The sequence below is a fragment of the Antechinus flavipes genome, chromosome 4, assembly GCF_016432865.1.
Source record: "Antechinus flavipes isolate AdamAnt ecotype Samford, QLD, Australia chromosome 4, AdamAnt_v2, whole genome shotgun sequence".
Lineage (NCBI taxonomy): Eukaryota > Metazoa > Chordata > Mammalia > Dasyuromorphia > Dasyuridae > Antechinus > Antechinus flavipes.
In genome coordinates this window covers 105,784,444-105,800,915 of record NC_067401.1, presented here as the reverse complement: position 1 = coordinate 105,800,915, position 16,472 = coordinate 105,784,444, and the positions used below count along the sequence as shown (strand labels likewise).

At 33.0% G+C, this 16,472-nt stretch overlaps 1 protein-coding gene and 1 long non-coding RNA gene across 2 annotated transcripts in view; one reads left to right on the top strand and one right to left on the bottom strand.

Annotated features, from left to right (window-relative positions):
- The first annotated feature begins 731 nt into the window (after positions 1-731).
- The window catches only part of LOC127561295 (putative olfactory receptor 10J6), a 138,959-nt gene continuing 123,218 nt past the window's right edge, over positions 732-16,472 (top strand). Inside the window, exon 1 of the mRNA XM_051996579.1 lies at positions 732-1,241. Coding sequence (XP_051852539.1) covers positions 732-1,241 — 510 coding nt within the window. The remainder of the gene's footprint in view (positions 1,242-16,472) is intronic.
- LOC127559726 (uncharacterized) overlaps positions 9,127-16,472 on the bottom strand; it is a 41,501-nt gene continuing 34,155 nt past the window's right edge. The window contains exon 3 of the long non-coding RNA XR_007953199.1: positions 9,127-9,282. This is a non-coding gene — a long non-coding RNA (uncharacterized LOC127559726). The remainder of the gene's footprint in view (positions 9,283-16,472) is intronic.

Below are 16,472 nucleotides of genomic sequence, written 5' to 3'. Positions count from 1 at the left end.
AGAGCAGAGAATCATGAGTTGAAAAGATGCAAAGGAGCTTAGAAATCATCTATTTCAGTTCTCTCTCTCTCTTTAAAAAAAGTACAGTAAAAGGTAGTATGGTTCAGGGGAAAGAACACTGACTCTGAAGTCAGAGATCCTGATTTCAAATCCCATCTACCTCCATTTACTACCTCTATTGGTTTCTTCAACTTTTTTCCCTTGTAACCCCTTTTCACCCAAGAAATTTTTATATGGCCTAAGCTGTATAGGTATATAAAATTGATATACAATTAGACATTTGCTGATAATAAATCATAATTTCATGACACCCACATTCAATGGCAAGATCCTGTATGGCATTGTGAATTAAAATTTAAGAAGCTGGGACCTCTAAGACCTTGGATAAGTTATATAATCTCTTGGTGATTCAGTTTCATCATCTAGAAAAAGAGAGAAGTTGGACTAGATAGTGTTTGAAGTCCCTCCTGCCTCTACATCTATGATCCCATTACACTGATGGGGTTTAGGAAGTGACTTATCCAAAGTTATTCAAGCAATTAGCAAAGCTATGGTGTTACTATAGGGTTGACTCTAAAGTTCATGTTATTTCTCCTATCCCAAGGAAATAAATGGTCCCTAAGTTATAGAGAAAATCTGAGTTAATTTAGTTATGAAAATGTGAGAATGTTTTTAGTAGAAAGTCCTCCAACTCTGTTCCTTCCTTCCTCTTCAGAATTGAAGGTCACTCAATGAGGAGACATAACCGCACAGAGGTGAGTGAGTTTTTTTTTCAAGGATTCTCCAGTTTCCAGGAGCATCAGATCACACTCTTTGTGGTCTTCCTGGCCCTGTACATTTTTACCTTGGCTGGCAATGTTATTATTGTGATAATCATACGAATTGACAGTCATTTGCATACACCTATGTACTTCTTTTTGAGCATGTTATCTACTTCTGAGACCTTGTACTCATTGGTCATTATCCCACGAATGTTGTCTAGCCTTGTATCCAGGGATATGTCCATTTCCCTGGCAGACTGTGCTACTCAAATGTTCTTTTTTGTCACCTTTGGCATCAATAACTGTTTCCTGCTCACAGCAATGGGATATGATCGTTATGTGGCCATCTGCAACCCACTGAGGTATACAGTCATCATGAACAGGAAGGTGTGTGTCTTACTGGTATGGATGGCATTTAGCATTGGTCTTATTGTAGCAGTGACACAAGTGACCTCTGTATTTAGGCTGCCTTTCTGTGGTGTAGAAGTAGCCCACTTTTTTTGTGATATCCGTCCTGTGATGAAACTCTCCTGTATTGATACTACCATCAATGAGATCTTAACTCTAATAATCAGTGTCTTGGTGCTTCTGGTGCCTATGGGCTTGGTCTTTATCTCCTACGTCCTCATCATCTCCACCATTCTTAAAATTGCCTCTGCTGAAGGTCGGCAAAAGGCCTTTGCCACATGTGCCTCTCATCTCACTGTGGTCATTGTTCACTATGGCTGTGCTGCCATTGCGTATCTGAAACCTAAGTCAGAGAACACCAGAGACCAGGACCAACTGATTTCAGTGACTTATACTGTCATCACCCCACTGCTAAATCCTGTTGTATACAGCCTAAGGAACAAAGAGGTCAAGGATGCTTTGCTCCGAGTTTTTGGTAAAAAACATCCCTAATTTTAACTGCAATTATCATGAAGCACTTAACCATTACGCTATATATAAAAAGCAAGAGCAGTATTTAAGTGTTGCTGTTCAAATTTAAGTTCATGGATTGTGCTCTGACAGCAAGAGGATATTTATTGGAAGAAAAAACAGATATTCAATCTCAATCAGTGGTAGTGGGGAGGAGAGGGAGATTCTTTGATGGAAGAATTTACCTCTGGAAGAGAACCAGAAAAAAGAAGGTATGAGCCTGTGATTGTGGTTTTTGCAGCAATAAAAATATGAGCATACAAGGGAACAGTGAAAAATGAGATAAGACTAAGAAATGATGCAGGAATATGTTCTTTTCAAATTCCCTTCAAATTTCTTCGTGAGACTCTGATGAGTTGGCAAATCTTAAGGGAGATGGTCCTCATATTTTCAGAGATGTCAGTAACTCTGGTCAAGTAGTTATAAAAGTGAACTAGTATGGCAAAAAAAAATGAGGGCTCTAAGATTGTCCAGGGAGGGTGGGATATAGAATTAGATTCATTTTTGGTAAAGTTAAGGAACAGAGATAAAGTTTTGGGAGGTTTGGGTTTTTTTTTTTATTCTTTGCAAAGGAAATTGAATCAAGGGGGAAAGGGGAAAAGGAGCTAAGAAAGGAAATATAAAGCTCAGAGAGAAAGAGAGACAGAGAGAGAGAGAAAGAGAGACAGAGAGAGGAAGAGAGACCGATAGAGAGATGGAGAGATAGAGAAAGAATGAGGGATGGAGAAGAAGGGAGAGAGAAGGCAAAAGAGAAGGAGAAAGAGAAAGAGAGAGAGAGAGAGCACTAATGATAATAGTTATGGTAGTTATGGCAGAGGAAAATAGGATATACAATTATTTTACATTTTGAGGGACTAATCCTCCAACCATCTGGGATATAATATTAGGAAGTCCTCAACCCCAGTTAAAGGAGAAATAAAATATAACCAACTACACAAGGATATGATAAAGAGGGTGGTTTTATCTACTTCTGTAACAACTTATTGTCCTTAGATTGAAAAACAAACATACACTTTTGTCTAAAAGGGCTTCTTTCACAATTGTAAAAGAATCTGAACATTTTTTCTTGTCTCCTATCACTGAACAGAAAATATTTGCTCATAATAAATTTTGCAAGTTGAATTCCAAATACTCTCTTTTTCTCCCTTGGCTGATCCTCCCTCCCCTCTCTCAATCCATCCTTTTTCTGTGAAGTGCTTTGCTTATCTATTCTAAGTTGCTGCACAATGTTGCTGATTCACTGTGTACTCTAAATGGGCCTGAAATGTCATAAAAAACAAATTTTTATTCTAGGAAATTGAAGCTGCTATTCAACAAGAACAGTATTCCATTACATGCTAATAAATTTATTTTTTTTTAAATTTGGCTTCCAATTTTTGACCCATAGTCATCAGACCTGCCTCCTCCTAAGTAGTTCTATTTCTCTCAATTGAAATAATTCCCCAATAGCCAGAGTGAGGAACCACTAAGTTCTAAGTGAAGGCAACAGTCCAAATAATTTGAGGTTTGTCCCCTCTCTTGGGAGGAATTACTCAAAATAATTCATTCTTCTTATTATAACATTTATTACTCAAATTTCCTGCTATGTATGTCTGAATATGAGGTTTAATCTTACATACAGAGCATAGTCTTTTGTCTCATTTAGATTCTGCCCATCCAGGAAACATTCAAACAGAACCTGCTTACAGTATTCATTTTTTTTCTGAGAAATATATGCAGAGATCTCCAATCTTCCCAATAAAGAATAGAGCCTTACTAAATCCACCCTATCTGGTCTCAATTTTAAAATGATCTTGACCTCCACAAGCTTTCCATTCCTTTGGCTTTTCCTGAGCTCAGTGATGCAATATAACACAGTTCAACAATCATTTACTAAGTGCCTGCTATGTGCAGAGTACTGAGTTAGGCACTATGAGAGATCCAAAGTTCAGAAAAGACATGACTCCTGACAGACCTTGAATTCTAGCATGGAAATACTAGAATATGAACACAGATGAAATTAATGGATAGCATTCCTTCGTGTATGCAAGTAGAGACACAAAACAAGATTTATGTGAGATTTAACAGTGAAAATTCTTATGATTGAGGCTAATTCATAAAAAGTACAGAAACTTGAGCTAGGGACAACTTTGAATGACATCATTCCCCACCCAAAACAAAACACCATCTTTAAGGTTTTTTAAAATTGAATCTTTCATTTGAATATATGTGGTAAAGCTGAAGACCTTGTCAGAGTCTAGGGAGGCACAAACTGAATCTCTCCCATGACTTCTTCAGATTCAACATTAATATCAAGTAGGCTTTAGCAACATTTGAGATGATTAAAAAATTCAAATTTTAGCCTACTCAGATTCACAGAAGACTTGAAGGAAAATCATTTCAAGCTGCTGAACACTGGTTTGGATTCTTATGATTGAAAAGATGCTAAGAACAATCAACATTACAAATCTCACATTCAATATTATATTCCAATATATCAAGTGTATATTGGGGGGAAAGAGAGGGAGATATAATCAGACATTCACAGTGCCCCTTCTCCTTTACCTCCCTTAATATACTTGCCAAAAAACTGAGCTTGTGTAAAAAATGATAGATAGATTCTGAGTTCTCAAAACAGAATGGGTGGGGAATACTTCCAGTGGCTCTGGAAGCATGGATGGGTAGAAAAAAAAAAAAAGAAAAGAAAAGTCAATAAGAAAAGTTAATAGGAAGAAAACGTATTTATTAAATGTCTATTTTGTGCCAGTTACTATACTTAAGTTCATTATAAATATCATCCGATTTGGTCTTCACAACAGTATTATGAGTGCTATAATTATCCCCAGTTTATAGGTGAGAAAACCAAAGCAGACAGAAACTAAGTAGTTTACCCAGGGTCACATAGCCAGTACATATTGGGCTGAATTCGAACTCAGGCCTTTTTGACTGCAGATATAACAGTCTATCTGCTGAACCACCCTAGCTGTCTCAACATTCCAGTCAATGGACAGAAAAATATTGGCTTTATAGAAACATGGACTCTGAAATATAAAGGTTAAGTTAAGGAGTGCTGCTATCTACTTAATGTGACTGAAGCTATCAAGAATGCACATGAGTACTAGTAACAGTCAAATGACTCTGGGCATCATCAGGAAACAGCCAATCGAAAGAATAATCTATAGATATGGGAATCATACCTCTAATGAATCTTTTGGAAAGAAAAGGCTTAATTATAATAGTTTAATTAATCATTCAATTCAACAAACTTTAAGTATCCATTTATTATGTGATAGGCACTGAAGGCAATGCTTGTAGAGAGCTTAGAATCTAATTAGGGATAAAAGATGAGTACATATACAAGAATTATACAGAATAAAATGTGATAATACTGAAGAAGAACTGTGAAAAAAGGTATGAGAAATTTGAGGAAGGAGAGCTTATTTTCACCCGCTGACATGCTGAGGACTTCACAAGGGAGGTAATTTTTGAGTGGAACACTGAAGGACATCAATAGATGAAAATATTGGAGAGAAGCACATATTCAAAATCTGGGAGTCAGTGGGGACCAAGTAATAGAGATAGGAGGGGATAAAATGAGAAAGGGAAAGTAAGAGCAGTTCTTTTTGTTCGTAAGGTATGATATGTCAAAAGTAGCAAGCAATAAGGCTAAATAAATTAGAAGTTTTTAAATGATAGATGAGGAAATTTAGACTCCAGCCTTTATTGAGTGGGAAAAGGGAAGTAAAAGACTTCTCACTATATCTGAGAAAAATGAAATGGGATGTAAAAATTTCTCAGTACAATTCAAATGTTAGAGATTATCTATTGGGTACATCTATTTGATCACTAGAAAGATAGACTTGACAGAATTTTATGGAGATAAACATAGTATTATTGCAAAGAGAGCTCTAGAATTAGAATAAAAATTAGAATCAGAAGACCTGAGTCTTCTTTTCTCATGTATTAGCTATACAATCATAGGAAAGTTATTTAATTAGCCTCAATTTCCTCATTCATAAAATGGAGGTTACGAATACTTGTACTTTGCATCTTGTAGACAAGGCTGGGTACAGCCATTAACATCTCCAGTAGTTAGAGGTAGCCATGACCATTTTCCACCCCCTCAACTGCCACTGCCTCCCTGATCCTATCAGTCCAGAAGCAAGGATGATAACCAGGAAGAACAGTATAAATATGTGGTAGTATGTATGCATGTATACATGCATGTATACATGTACATATGCATATGTATGCATCTATTCATATAGATGCATAAATATGTATGTGCATAATAATGGATAAAATATATTGTGATTTATTTTAAATATATTTAAATTATATTTCACATGAAATATAATTTATATAATTACAATATGCTATGCAACACATTATATATCATATCAATTATATATCCTGCATCTAATTATATGAATATATAATATTATTTAATTCAAATAAATGTATTATATTTGATGTGCTATACATTTAATAAGTAGTATATTTTATATAAGACATGCATGACCTGCAACATGATCCTGTTGCTAGGAACAAGTAGATCTCCTAAAATGCGATGCAGGGGTTAACATATTCTCTATGCAGCTGAGGATTGATGTGCAGCAGGTTTACCATTCTTCTGCAACCAAGGTTGAGAATAGGACATGTTGACCAATTAGATCAAACAAGTGCTGCTAGCACAAAGATGTAATAAATCTGGAAATTACCTATGTGAATATGTAAGCATCAGGAAAACGTATTTGATATAAATTCAATATAACTTTGATGATGTATGCATGGAAAAGGAACAAGGCATCACAAACTAGACAATTTATGATTATGCTGTGGTACACAGATTGTTGTTGCTAGTTACCATTTAATTTTACTGTCTAGCTACAATGTAACAATGGAATATACATAATGTAACTTAGAGACACCTGGTGTTATTGCAATACTAGCATAAAGAGTATACAAACCCTTACTCTAGGTTCAATAAATGAACTTCATTAGGTGAAGTGTCCATCTGTCCTGCATCATACTTTCTCCTCGACGAGGCCCTTGAGCTGGTCTCAAATGGCGCCCCAACAGAGACATGAACATAGGCCTACACTGAAGCAGAGAAGCATTGAGAAGGAGAAGGTAGCCCTAATCATTCAAGACTTTGGAACAACAAAAGATAAGGGGGACAACAGGAAAGCATCAAATCAACCTACCTATTGGAGGTAGAAAAGGAGCTATAGTTTCATTAAAGCCTTAGGCTAATTGAATTTCACAATGGGACAATCTCAATCAGCAAAAAAAAAAAAAAAAAAAAAAAAAAAAAAAAAAAAAAAAAAAAAAAAAAAAAAAGGAAAAAAAGAGAAAAAAGCTATATTTAAAAATGTTTAAAAAGGTAGTTAAAGAAAGGCGGCTACTGTTAACTAAAGATCAATTAAAAGTATTCATGGAATCCATAGAGAAGTCCTGCCCCTATAACTTTTTCCAGCCTTATACATGGCTTATCTCCAACATTTAATTTATATAAACACAAGTACATGTTTTTAATATAGAACATTTTATATTTTATATACTATATAATGCATTTTATATGTTGTATATCACACAGTACATGTTGTACATAGGGTATATTGTATATATTTTATAGTAATATTTAATTTATTATATCACATATGATATAAAATTACGCTTTTACAATATGATCGATTTTTTCATCACATACTATCTATAATATATTTAATATTTATATGACCTATAAAGTTATATTAATTACATTAATTTGTATAAATTATATAATAACTAATATGTTTCCTATATTGTAACCCTATATGGAAACATATATAATGTATCAACCTAGTTAAGTCACTTATTACTCTGCCATATGCCATACATAATGAATGAAATAACTGTTAAAATATAAGAATAATTCTAATATAGGTATATCATATGTATATCTATAAAGATAATATTTATAGGCATATTTATGCAATTATAAATTACATATTATAATTAATAAATTTTAAAATACTTAGTGGCTTTGTTCTTTAGTGTTTGGGAATCTATCCAAAGGGCTCATCTCTTCATGAGGACTGGTACTATTATATGGACTGGTCCTTTCCCATCCCACTACCCAATCCTTCAGGGCCCAACTGGCACTACCTTGAGGGAAGAGGTCCTTCCCTCACTGACCATTTTGAGGCCTTCCTGTTCCATTTTACTACTGCTACCTTATTCTGTGTATGCAACTAGATCTCCCAAAGTCAACAACCACCTTTCTGCTCCCCAACTCAATTCTGTTATCAACTCTGGTCACAAAGGCATAGAGAAGGATAGGGAAACCTCTCTTCTTCTCTGCAGTCACTCCTGCCATCCTTCCCTGGAGACTTTAGTCCTAGGATGAACATGCTAGTAAGGGAGAGCAAAATAAATAGAATATATTTATACATGATATAGCATAGTGTACATATTTTATGTAAAAAACACCTTTTATATTTGACATCATATATAAAATCATCATATTTACATATTAAATGTAGAATGTAGATTAAATTATTTTTATAGTATAATATATAAGATAAACATGTTGTATTAGACATGATACATTTATGTACATATAATGAGTATAACTTGCATGTGTATATTAAATTCTAAAAAATTATATTATTTTATGCAAATATATTATATAATAGATTCATTTTAAGAGATATATAATATAATCTAGTTTATAATATCACACATATATACTATAATCCATCCATGATTTATTATATCATGTTATATGTCATACAATTGGTTATCACATCAATTATATATTTCAATTTTCTATCTATAATTTTATTCTATATGAATACATGATATAGGCTATGTCATCTATATCATATTGACATATTATAAGTATGCAATTCATTCACATATAATATACTATTTTATACAATATACACTGTATGGCACTGTATATATAAAAATATTATTGTATGTCAGTTAACTATTTAATATATCTTATGTCATTGTGATATATCATATTTTAAATATATAATTTAAATCTGTAATTTATACTTATCATGTGTGTTATAGGATTCTATAATTACATGTACTATATAATTAATTATACTATCACATATTGCCTATGATATAGAATTATATTTATATTATATATAATAATTCAGATAATACTACACATAATTGAATACATATAAATATTTATAATATTACAATTCTTAAGCTGTGTAACATAATGTGCAACATGTAATATGCAATATATTATGCATTTCATATCTGTCACCACAATAAATTAATTTCCACTGATGCAAATTAAATTACATTTATTATTTAATAATAGCTCTTAAGTATTATAATATGTACATAGTATAGTATATGTAAATACATTGTACATTTTATGTTCTATTTATATAATTGAAACTATATTTTTTAATTATAAAAAGTTGGAATATCAAGAGGAAACATCTTCTCATGGGCACTTATATCATTCAGATGATTTCTCAGTCCCCCCATGGCACTCCCATGAGGGCAAAGAGGAGTCTTCCCCTCCTTCAATCTGGGCCTTGTTATTCCATTTGATCAGGGTTGTTCATCTTTTATTGTTCTCACTGCAGACTTCATAGGCCTTCCTTTCCTGCAATCAAAATCACCAATCACCTGGATGGCCAGTACCAGCAAACCGTGAGGCAGGTATCCCTTTCCCACTGGGATCCACTATTCTACTCACCACCAACTCCACAGGTTTGATGCCACTGTTTACTCCACTGAGTTTATAAACTATATCATACATTATATAAAACATTTATATAGCATATAGCATATAACAATATATAATTTACTATATTATCACATAAATTGCCTGATACCTTTTATGTCCCTAAGCCAAGACCACCCAGAATCAGCAGTCTCCCAACTCCCAGCACCAGCTACAACCAACAGTTGTCCATAAGGCAGATGGCTCGCTGCACTCCAAGATCCATGCCTCCAGAAACTTAAAGATATTTGTAAAGACCTCCATACACCTCAGCTATGCAAGCTGTTTTCTATGCTCCAAACAATTCCAGACTAAAGATGAGAATTCTAGCCAACAAAAACAGCTTAAATGTAATATATTATAAAATTATATATATATAATCTTATATGCTGATATATATGTAATTTATGTAACCAAACTCATTATATGTATTATAATTATATCATATGATAACATTTTGATATTGATATATTATGTATAATATATGCGTTTATTTAATATGTATAATATATAGAATATATAGTTCATAATCATATCACATGATGTTGCTGTTCAGTTATTTCTAATTTTTTATGACCCCATTTGGAGTTTTCTTTGCAAAAATAGTGGAGTGCTTTGCCGTTTCCTTCTCCATATCACTTTACAGTAGAAAAACTGAAGCAAACGACTTGTCATCCATCTAGCAAGTGTTTTAAGACCAGATTTGAACTCAAAAAGAGAAGTCTCTCTGACTTCAGGTCTGGCACTCTATCCACTGTAACTATAACATATTATATAATAAAATTGAGATTTGAGAGATATTCATTATATATTATATATAATTTATTAGTGTATTCATATTAAAGTATAATAAATATGCTGTTATATATTATTAGTATATTGTATATAATACTACTTATGTGCGTTCCATCTATAATTATATATTTAAGACACATTTATAGAACATATATTTAATTAACATAATACACATTATTTTCTATGAATTATCTGATATACTACATGTAGTATGATATACTGTGTACAAATATAATATATGCAATATTATATATAATTTAATGTATTATATACTATATGTTAGAGGTTATATATTTCTAATAAATTTTGTTATATGATTGTTTTGTTTTATATAACAATTAAATGTAATTTTTACCACATATAATATTAGATATTTATATTTTTAAAAGTTAACTCATGAAATAACAGATAGAGTGCTAAGCTTAGAGCCAGGAAGACTTGGATTTTAATCTAGCCTTAGACACTTAAGCATGAAACCTGGGGCAAATTTTAATCTCTCTGTGCCTCACTTTCCTCATTTATTAAATGGAAATAATAATAGCACTGATGTTCAAATAAGATGATATTTGAAAAGAGCCTGGTACATTGCCTGGCACACAGTATACTAGCTATCATCATCACAGGTTAGTCAAGAGGCAAATATTTTCTAAATTATAAAACACTTAATATGTTAGATAATGGGTTAGTGTAGCACCATTTTATTAGACTCTGATGTTATTCTAGAGAGTAATTATGAACTTTATGCTTATTTGACAAAAATAGTCATCCATAAGCTAGTTGAAGTCTGATTTTGATTAGATTTTTGTGAATTTAATTCATGGGAGTCAATTCACCATAATCTGACTAACATATGAGAAGCTAAGTAGTTCTAAATGGCACAGTGAATAGAATGTCCTACTTGGAGACAGGAAGACCTGAAATGCAGCCTCAAACACTTATTAGCCATGTGATTCTGGGTAAGTCATTTAACCCCTGTCTGCCTCAGCTTCCTCAATGATAAAATGGAAATAAATAAAGCACCTATCTTAAAGTATTGGTGTAAGGATAAAATGAGATAATATCTCTAAATCACCTATAAGCCATGAAATGTTATATAAATATTAACTATTATTATTGCTCAAAGGACATTTTTTAAAATCCATCACTATATGTAAGAAATTGCTTCAGAAACTACCAGATTAGGAGGATAGATGGGGATAGTTACAAAGAAAGTTATGATTATGTAAAATCCCTCAAGAAGTTCATAGTCTTGTTTGAAAGATAAAACATAAAATCCTGGAAAGCCAAATAGCAATATAGTTAAATTGTATCAATTAAATAACCTCTATTAAATATTTATTCTGCTTTAGGTGCTGTGCTAAGCATTTGGGATACATGTTAAGACAAAAACAATCCCTTTCCTGAAAGAGATGATATTCTAGAAGGATGTAAAATACTAAAGATATGAAATATACACTTAGAATCAATGGAAAGTAACCCAAGAAGACAATGCTTTAGCATCTTGGGTGAGGAGAGGAGTGAACAAGACAGGAAAGGACTCCTGAAGAAGAAGATGGGATTTGAACTGAATTGAAAGTGAGGATGGAGATCATTCCAGGCAGGGAAGGAAAGCCTGGAAGTTATGGAAATGGAAATTGTAGTTTCATGTGTGTTGAACAGCAAGTAGGACAACAGTAGAGGAGAGCAACATGTGAAAAGCTTAGAAAGACAGGAAGTAGCCATGTTAGGAAGTTTGTGTGGAATCTGTAGTCATCCCTTGGAATACTATACCCATAATGGTATAGCCAGAAAACCTATCTATTCAGTGTAATCTTGTTTCTTTTTTGTCATATATGGCTTTCTTCTAGGTCTCAACATCCCCTGGGTACTAGTAACACATAAAAGCTATACATTTTGTTAAGTCATTTCAATCATGTCCAATTCTTTGTGTCTTTGTGGCAAAGATATTGGAATGGTTTGCCATTTCCTTCTCCAGACCATTTTATAAATGAAGAATTAAGGCAAATGGGGGAAATGACTTGTATAGGTCTAGTATCTGTACACAGCTAGTAAGTGAAAACATATTTAACCTCATAAAGTTGAGTTTTCCTGATTCCAAGAATAATGCTCTATCCATAGCATCACCTAGCTGCCCATACATTTTGTTTTATGTACTGTTTCTTATACTCACAATTTTTTATCAAGATCCCATATAATACTTTGTTTTTTATTAGTATTCTAAGGTAACATTGCTTTTGGCTATTGTGTTCCTCCTTTTGAAAAGGAAACTATTTCTCCTGGGAAGCTTTTGGATAGCTCCTCTTGGATTTTTACTAGTTAAACTTCTATAGGTAATCCATACTGATTTCTCTTTTATCCACTTCCCATTTCTAGTGTGGATAACTTGTTTGAATAAGTCAGGTAAGACTACTTAATTATTATGTAAAGCGACTTCTTAACCTTTAATCTTTCTGTTTATTTAGTGCTGACTTCAACTTTTGCTTTTACAAGTTGTGATCTGACTGCATTGAGGCAGCGGATTCAAGAATAACCTCCACATCATTATCCTATCATTTTCTGTCTATTAAAACAGTCAACATTTTTTGTACAATACTTATTATGTGTAGAGCCTGCCAACATTTATTTCAGAAGAAAGTTATTCCAGTATGTGTAGAGGTGAGATTGCTGAGGGGTTTACAAACCTGTGAATTTTCTCATTTATGAATCCAGAACTATATTTTTAAAAATATTTTATAAGGTGCTTCTTTATATTCACCTTTGCATGGAAGTTGCCTAGTTCTAGTATATATAAACACACACACACACACACACACACACACACACACACAGATTTGAGCTGGAAAATCTTGTTGACTTTTTCATAGAATTCTCATACCTCCAGATCCTTTACAACAGGTGTTGGCATATAAGTTGCAATTTTTTTTTCTTTATGCTCATCTTAGCACTATAAGGTTAGGAAATAAAGCACTACATTAATCGACAATTCTTGTAGCCTTTGGGTATGCAATGCAATGAACTCTACCAACTCCTTTATTTGCTTCTCTAAGTAGAATCTATGTCATCAATACATTTAGCCACAACTTCATTATGTCTTCTAGTTTTATTTTTATATCAGTATTATAGGGCTTAGTTTCTTCATTAATATTTCAACTCTCAGAATCACAAACTCTAATAGCTGGAAAGGACTTCAATGTTCATCTATACTAATCTCTATCTGCATAAAAATCCTCTCTATAACACATTCACCATTGACAGGTTCTCAGTAGGAGAGTCATGTAATTGGAGTGGTACATTGAAAAAGATTAATTAGACAACAGTGTGTAGCAAGAATTGGAAGGAAAACAGACTGCAGGCTAGGCAACTGGGAGAAAAATAACAAGACTACATATAGTTGTTGAAGCATGAGTGTATAAAATTTCTGAAAATTAAAAAAAGAAAAATAATATATCATATAACTGCAAGGAGGTCATAACTAAGAAGATATATTCAAATATAGCAAAATATTTATAGCATCACTTTTTGTTGTAGCAAAGAACTGGAAACAAAATAGATACCCATCAATTGGGAAATGCTTACAAATTGTGGTACATGAATATAATGAAATCTTACTTTAAGAAATGATGGATACAATAGTACAGAGAGGCTTGGAAAGACATGAACTGAATCAAAATGAAGTAAACAGAGTCCAGAAAACAATACACAATGGCCACAACAATGTAAATAGAAAAAACAATCACAAAACAATCAAAAAATGAATTTGGAGAAAAGATATGAAAAGACAACACATACATACACATACACTGTTTTGCAGAGATAGGAGGTCCCCTGGATATGGAACATTGTAAATATTTTCAGACTTTTTCAAAATATTGATCAGTTTTACTGATTTTTTTTTCTTTTCCTCTTTTTAGTGTTTTTTAAAAGTATAATTTATTATTTTGTTTAGCTCTCTGGGGAAATTCATGTGATATGAAAACAAAGATAACAAAATGGTTTTTTTAAATGAATGAAACATTGCAGAGCTTCATAAATTGGATCTACAAATATTCAAAAGGTGTCAGTCTGGCTATCTATATTGAATTAGACTAGTTCTAATTTCAGATTAAGATATCCATAATGTTTTTTTTTAATTCTTTCTAAAATTTAATTAACAAAAACTCTGAATCCAGAATGAAAAAAAAAAGTGAAGGAAAGCCAGCTGGATTGTTTTGGATAATTTACACAGTTCTGGTAATGATTACAACCATCTCCTAGAAATAATGACTACCTTCTTTGCACTGACATTTTTCTGTTGCTGAGATATGGCTGAGATTCAGGAAGGGCAGCACAATGTTCTGCTGTTTACTATCAACGCAACCCTGGACAGTCACACTAATTGGACCTCAGTTTCCTTATCTATAAAAATGGAGGAGATAGAATTTGACTAGATGATAATAGAAGTCCTTTAAATCTCTAAATATCTGATCTTATAAATTTGTGATTTGAAGAATTAAAGTTGAATGTGATCAAAAGAACAGAGGCTCATGGTAGGAATGAGCAGGCTGCAACTCTTAACCTAACAAGAATTTTGCAGAAAAGGCATAAATGATTGTATTGGCTAAACAATAAAGACAATGGATTGATCAGGAAACAAGCATGGGGAGGAAACAATGGATAAATCTAATATTCCAGGAGTACCTATGTCAGCTGAAGAAATCTAGAATAGGAGTTGGCAAACTACAGCCAGAGAGCCAAATCTCCCTTGCCACCTAAATTTGCAGTATTCTAAAGCTAAGAACATTTTTTACATTTTTATTCATTTAAATTCATTACATTTATGATTTAAAGGAAGGCTTGTAGCATGCTAGTCTGATCCCCTAAACTCTGTGGGAAAGTATTTTGAGGAAAGATTTGTACAGAGTGAAAAAAAATTAATGGATTGTAATCTGCTTCATTGGGAAAAGTGCCCACATCAGAGAAATCACTGATCCACTAAAGTATAAAAACTTCAACATATTGAAAAATAAGGCTTTTTCAGTGACAGATGGGAATAAGTATAAGAAGAGGGGGAGAATATATGAGTATGGACCTATATTTGAAGTGAAATAGAAATGTATAGAATATTTTCTGTTTGCTATTACAAATCAAAAGTCACTTAATCACCTTAGGAAAATAAAAAATGCATTATGAATACCTTGGTTTGTGATAAAATTATCATGTTTGAAATATTGTTGTTGTTAGTAGTGATGGTAGTGTTCCTCCTTCATTCTCAAAGAGGAATGTGATATCAGGAGAGTGACATCTTGACTTACAAGTGAACTGGATTTAAGTGAGGCAGAGATGTATGAAATCACAGCCTCACTCTTTCTTATTATGAGTTATTACAAGTCCAGTGACAAAATGACTGATGATGGTTAGTCAATATTGATTATAATGGCACCAAGCCGTTCCAGTGTCTCTGTCAAGAAAATCCCAAATGGGATCATGAAAAGCCTGACATAACCAAAAAATAATTGAGCAAAAACGATTGTGTATTCAGAAAACAACTGCATACTTTCCAAGTAAATTCATTTTAAATGGTTTTAGTTTTCTTTATAAAGGAACAATACAGGCTACTGAACTCTTTAGTTAGCCAATCAATAGTGATAATAAGTCAGCTTCACCACTGAGAGTCCAGGTTACTAAAGGGATGCCAGGATTTAGGTAAATGGACAGTGGTCCATTTAGTCCCTCCTCTCTTCTTTCATAATAACATGGGGTGGCAGACCAGTTCTGTGTCAAACATCCATCTATGAATTAACCTTCAACATAGATTACTGATTAGGGCCCAGCCTAGCTGTAGAAGCTGCTGTTAATGCAACAGGGAGCTTCTAGGTACAAAACTCAGTGCTTTGCCAACAATCTTTTCAGAACTGAGCAAAGAATGAGATAACAGGCTAAGAAAGAGAAGCACTAAAATATCCCTCAACCCCAGAAGCTTGCTCTCTCTCTCTCTCTCTCTCTCTCTCTCTCTCTCTTTATATATGTATGCATGTATGTATGTATGTATGTATAGGCAAGTTATCGGCTTGGAGGAATGAAGAAGTATAAGGCTATAATTACAGTGGCAAATGCCAAAAAGTAAAGACATTTTAAATTAGTCAGTCAGAGATCTTATCTTAACAGATCCAATAGGGAATAAAAAGGAAGGAAATATTTATTAAGTTTCTATGTTCTGCTAAGCACTTCACAAATATTCTCTCATTTGAGTATCTTAATGATTCTGGGAAGTAGATGCTTCTATTATTCATATTTTA